Source organism: Pavona decussata, unplaced genomic scaffold, assembly GCF_977016875.1.
Source record: "Pavona decussata unplaced genomic scaffold, jaPavDecu1.1 SCAFFOLD_313, whole genome shotgun sequence".
NCBI lineage: Eukaryota > Metazoa > Cnidaria > Anthozoa > Scleractinia > Agariciidae > Pavona > Pavona decussata.
In genome coordinates, this window is record NW_028145705.1 from 1,016,888 (window position 1) to 1,022,887 (window position 6,000).

A 6,000-nucleotide genomic window follows, 5' to 3' on the forward strand; every position below is an offset into this window, starting at 1 on the left:
ACAAAGAAAGGCCGGAGCATGGGGAGGGGGCGGGAAAAATAATTCTTCTGCAGTACCGGAGATCTGCGTTCGGATGTTAACACGATGGGAATAAAGGCGAGAAGGACCACGAGATAAATTGATCTTGCCTATAACCTCGGTGTTATTAGATATGACCTCATTTCATTGGCTTAAGTTCTATGATTGACAACGCTCCTTGCCCCATGCAACGGCACACCTAAATTAACTATCACGGGCCTCGAGATAAAATCACATTATGCTTATGTCATAATGTTGGCCTTTTATCACGAAACCCGCGTGTCTCTACTGAAACGGGACCCGAAGCTCTGCGTGACGTCGCACTGGTTTGCTGACGAGATTGACGGGAGATAAAATGATAACTGCTAATGTGGGATAAATTGGCCACAAAGTGACGCTTTCATTTCACCCGACATCAAGAATATCGATATAATAAACATCACGCAATCTCTTAAGCAAAGGTGGGGTTAAATATCGGCCACCGCCACAAAAATGTGGCAACCCCACCAAGACGAAAAGCAGAGCCTGGATATCACCGGTGACAAACCGAAGAGAACGGTAACGATGCGAGCCCATGACTGACCAACGTTACGTTCAACATGAAAACGATATAGCAGTGTAAATGATATAAACGGTGGCGGGCACAGCCCGTGAAAGAGACAAACAATTGAAGCAGTCTGGAGCAAGCTAAGAAAACTATATCAGTATCTAGATCTAGGAAAAATTAAAGACAACATAACCAAATACTACTATTCGAAATCGCTAGGCAGTCAGAAAAATGAATGCCGAGGATGAACCGACAGCCCAATGTCTGACTCAATTCATCCTGGACGCAATCTGTAAACAATTGTCAGCTTGACGAGCGTGAAAAACAAATTATTCTAAAACGAGGAGGCGAATTAGCAGCCCATGACTGACCTAAGTCGCCTACCCGCGTTATGTAGGAATTTAAAGCCGTAGAATTTATAATCGACGCAAAGGCGAATGCACCGAAGCGGCGAATTAGCAGCCCATGACTGACCTAAGTCGCCTACCCGCGTTATTTAGGAATTGAGAGCCGTAGAATTTATAAGTAACGCAGAGGCGAATGCACTGCAGGCAAGAAATAAGAAAGGGTAGCAGCCCATGTCTGAACTACGCCATGACCCATTCATCCCTAAATATATTACTTAGTAGTTAGTTGGCATGTAAAGTGCCCGACCTGATGTAGAGCTTGAATGCGTCGGACTTCCAGCGACCAAGAGCCCGGATTTGAGCGTCGGAGTAACCATTCTCAGCTGCAAGACAAGCGGCCCCTATGCGGAAACTATGACTTTTATATCGAGAAGTGTCGAGCCCACAAAAAGTTAAACAACGACGTAGCTCAGAATTGAAATGGGTAATAGTAATAGGGCTCCCATCAGAACAGCAGAAAAGTGGCCCGGGCTTATTGCCTCTTAACCGGCAATACTCGAGGAGCGATTTTACCGCGCAGAATGGAAGGGAATCTTCGCGTTCAATAATGATATCATGGGGCCGATTGTCCGTGTTATGTTTAAAGCGAGCAAGTGTGATCTTGACTCTGCGGATGTCAGCTGAACTCGTAAGAAAGCTGACGTTGCAGTATTGAACAACGCTATCAGAACAATCGAGGCTTTTGGTCGCTAGCTCTCCGACACGGAAAAACCCGTAAAAAGCTAATAAAAACATGGTGGAATACGTAGTGCGCTGAGAGGCCGAAGAGTTGGTATGCTGCAATGAGCGGACCAGTTGATGGAGAACAGATCGCGTAATGGGCAGCCTAATATCAGCCGACTTCGAGCGACTGGTAGCCCTCATAAGTTTTTGAATGACGAATGTTTTGGTAGGATCGTGTACACCGGCTATTTTGTGTACATAACTAATAGCGGAGAGATAAGACGTTACGGTTGCGGGTGCCAATTTTCGGGCGTTAAGATAGGAAATGAAAAGGGCCAAGGAAGCGCAGGTCAGGGGGAGCGAAGGGGGAGCTGAATTAAAATAGTGTGTGTAAAACTCGGTAAAGACTGCGCACGTTCTCTGATACATTTTCCGAGTAGCAGAAGATAAGGAGGACTCAAGCAGAGCACTCAGGTTAGTGACCAACTCTCCGGCAGAAGGCTCTCGGGCACAGCCGTCGGAAATTCGTCTACCCCCGGACACAATACCTTGAACTTGTCGACCTGAAACCGGGAAATGTAATCGGCGGGAGTATTGTGAACACCTTGAATATGCCTAGCTCGAAACATTATGTTGTGTCGCAAAGAGGTTAACACCAGGTCACGGACCAATATCATCACCAAGTTGTGTTTAGAAGTGTGATGATTAATGATGTCAACCAAAGCAGCATTATCGGTGTTAAAAATGACACATCTGTTGGCCATCAAAGGCCCCCAGATGCGCAGAGCGAGAACAATCGGGAAGAATTCTAAAAAGGTGATATTAAAATGCTTCCATGTTTCCGGCCACGCGCCGAAGAACCAATGCTTACCAAAGATAGCGCCATAGCCCTTCGAGCCGGCGGCGTCAGTAAATAACTCGAAAGGATTCGAGACCTCCCATAACTCAGTATAGAAAAAGGTCTTACCATTAAAGTTTTGTAGGAAAGAAAGCCAAACCTGAATGTCAAATTTCGTTTCCTTAGTCAAGCGAATACGGTGATGAGGGCGCTGGATGCCCCTGGTAAGATTGATCATTCGGCGAAGAAAAGCGCGGCCGGGGATGACAACCGAGCAGGTAAAATTCAAAAGGCCTAGTAAAGACTGAAGCTCTCGAAGCGTTACTTTACGCCTCGTATAAAAATGATGTAGTAGCAGCTGGCATTTTTGAAGCTTATCTTCCGGTAACCTAGCTTCCTGTCGCACCGAATCGAGAGTGATACCAGCAAACTGTAGCGTGTTGAATGGCCCGACGGTTTTCTCCTGTGCTATTGGAACCCCGAGATAGCTACACATGCGAAGGAAATTGTCAAGATCGGATTGACATTTTTCCTTCGTAGGGGCAATGAAGAGAAAGTCATCCAAAATGTGCACAACACCTGAGGCATTGAACAAATCTTTAGATAGCCACTCGAGAGCTGAGCTAAAAGCTTCGAAAATCGCACAGCTGGAACTACATCCCATTGGCAGAGCGCGATCAAAATAATACTGGTTAGCCCATTTCATGCCTAATAGAGCATGATCCTTAGGGTGAACCGGGATGATGCGAAATGCAGATTTAATATCGGTCTTAGCCATAAAACAGCCAGCTCCTAACTTCTTGATGACAGATATGGCATCACTAATAGACGCATAGTGAACTGATGAGAATTCTTCAGGAATGTAATCGTTAACAGATGAACCCTTAGGATACGACAAATGATGAATTAAGCGAAATTCAGAGGGATCCTTTTTGGGAACGATGCCTAAGGGAGAACAGCGTAAATTCGGAAAAGGAGGTGAAGAAAACGGGCCGGCTATTCTGCCCGCTTCGAGCTCCTTTTCTAGTTTAGCGGTAACAACGTGGGGTTGCTCTTGTGCACTCTTCAAATTAGGGGATTCGAAAGGGCGCCTTTCCCCCATAAACTTAATTCGAAAACCAAAAGAAAAGCCATCAATCAAATATTGTTTTAAAGCTGGAGCATAACCCTGCAAAAGAAAATCAAGCCTTTCCACCCTTACGGGGGTAACCGGACTGCTGAGTAGGGGGATGGGCTTGTTTGGCTCCGGGGCTGGCAGGGGGGGGCGCGTTGTGAACTAGGGGATGAACATTGACTTGAGGGGTGGGGTGAACCACATTTGAAACAAACGTGGTCGTAGCGGCACCCTCCACAGAATCGCCCGGCGTGAAATGCCCAACAAGTTCCCTTCGGAAACGACTGGCGGTTCCGAGAGCGCGTGGAGACCTTATCAGAGGGAACCTGCGGTCGAGCACGAAAATTTGTCACTGCCCTTAGCCATAGTTCCCAATGAATAGTATCCCAAGGGTATTGGTCGGGAGCTGACTGTCTTATGTAACGAAACTGTTCGTCATAAAATGACCAGTCACCTGGTTTGGACGCAATGTCCCTCACGACCTCGCAGTATTTCATTAACTTAGGAGCCTCAGTAGGAAATTTCTCGACATAAATAGCGACAAAAGTATTAAAAGCTGACAACCACTGACTGATGTTATGAATCTTCTTAGGTGGCTGGCTAGGTTCTAGTGTCAACTGGGGCTGAGTAGACGACGTACTTGAGGGAGTTAGGGACAGGGAATAACGATCGGTATTTGGGGACAACGAAAGCAACCCGCCAAAATCAACATATTCGTTACCCCAAATTTTTGCTTTGAGTTTTGGGTTGACTCTAGAGCCGAGAGCTATGGCTATGCTTGAAAATGGCTGCCGAGGGGAACTCTGAGGCTGAGTACCTTGTGTTATAGCTGTGATATCCCCTTGAATGGCCTCACTGGCGGAACGTTCCCCATCATTTTCAACAGGAGGAATTGAAGATGCTCTGAGGTCTTGAGTCAAGCTGCGGGTGCCCCTGGGTCCCAACGCCTGTTGTATCGCCTGGGAAATGGTCGTCGAGATGGAGGTGGATAGCGTTTGCAGATCAACTGAGATCAAGTTCTGGTTGTGATGGTTGCTCTGGTTTTGAGAAGCAACAGCGTCGTCTGGAGAAACTTCAGAAAGGTCGGAGCCTCGCGTGCGTTTCGTTCTCCTTTGCGTGTTGGACTGATCGGAATGTGCACGCTTCTTGGGTGGCATGGCTTATCAATAAAATTTCTTAGATAAGAAACTAGATTACGATAAAATAAAAATAATAACGTAAACCGCAGAGGGACAGCGCTGGAAATAATGCGCTTCATAGCGACGGAAATGAACGAAAAAATTATCAGATCATTTAGCGCCAGAAGTACTACAGTGCCTAAGGCAAAGGCAGAATACCGAGCGCAAAGGACACACCCAAAAACTGAGCGGTCGGAAAGGATTGTACACTCATGCGGTAACTGCCAGTACCTAACATTGAGCCAGAGCCAGTAAAATAATTATACGTGTACAGCCAAAAAGGAGTACATACGTACATACATACGACTGTATAACAAGTCGTGCAATCAAACAGCTTTGTAGCTGAGTCAAACGTAGCCGCGCCCAAAAAGGGGCGATGGCTTACAGCAAATATATAAGGCCGACACAAACAATAGGTGAACGTGTCAATAAAACATCAAAGGCTCGGCATAGGGCACAACTGAGAGCTGGCAAAACATGTAAAGATCTGTATCAGAATGAAGCAAACTTAACAAACTCCTTCCGAGGAGGGAGAACTTGGCAAAAGGCGCAAAGATCGCAGGACTGCCCCTCTGAGACTACGATATAGCTTACGCTGTCCCCTAGAGTTCAAATGAACGCCATCGGGTGTATAAAAATTGTCTTTCGCCTGCCAAAACCCTCTATGGCCCCAAAACATGGCATATGGTATAGGATCTAACACAACCCTTAGGTATCGTGTTAACATGCCGACCTTTGTGTTAAAAGCCTCAGCTGAGAATCGGCGAATAGTCTGGCACACGCACACCAACTGCACCCCGCATGAATCGTGTCGGAAATGGACAAACTCATCGATTGCTGAACCAACACGTAAGGGCGAAAGAGTAACGAGGTCATTACTGCCTAGTTGGAGAATGACGACATCAGGGCGAAAGGAATGAAGGACATGTGTGTCAAATTTTAACGTCTTTTCGACTGTTCTACCCCCAACTCCATGCCAACGTATTAGGACAGGCAAAGAGATTTGAAAGTCAAGATCAAAATCGTTGGAATTATTCCGGACGAACTGCTTTAAGCGCTTAATAAAGGAATGTCCGAGAATCAATACACGGGGGGTGGAGTTAGACATGTCCCAACTATTGCCCGAAAAAACCTGCGCAGCTGAGGTCAAACGGTACAAAAGAAACCCAAAGTAGAAAAGAAAAACGAAGAAAAAGAAAAATGTTTAACTTGCCTGAAAAAATAATTCTTCTACA

The 6,000-nt window shown here is 46.1% G+C and overlaps 2 protein-coding genes across 2 annotated transcripts; both read right to left on the bottom strand.

Annotated features, from left to right (window-relative positions):
* Positions 1-101: 101 nt before the first annotated feature.
* On the bottom strand, positions 102-3,575 carry LOC146454182 (uncharacterized). Its single transcript, XM_085095823.1, has 2 exons — positions 2,897-3,575; positions 102-2,198 (listed from the first exon to the last, which is right to left on the bottom strand). The coding sequence occupies exons 1-2, from the start codon at positions 3,573-3,575 to the stop codon at positions 1,195-1,197; spliced, it is 1,683 nt and encodes a 560-aa protein (XP_084951949.1). The 3' UTR covers positions 102-1,194.
* Positions 3,576-3,662: 87 nt separating this feature from the next.
* Positions 3,663-6,000, bottom strand: LOC146454183 (uncharacterized). The gene has a single exon (XM_085095760.1). It carries the CDS (start codon positions 4,742-4,744, stop codon positions 3,671-3,673), a length of 1,074 nt encoding a protein of 357 aa, XP_084951886.1. The 5' UTR covers positions 4,745-6,000; the 3' UTR covers positions 3,663-3,670.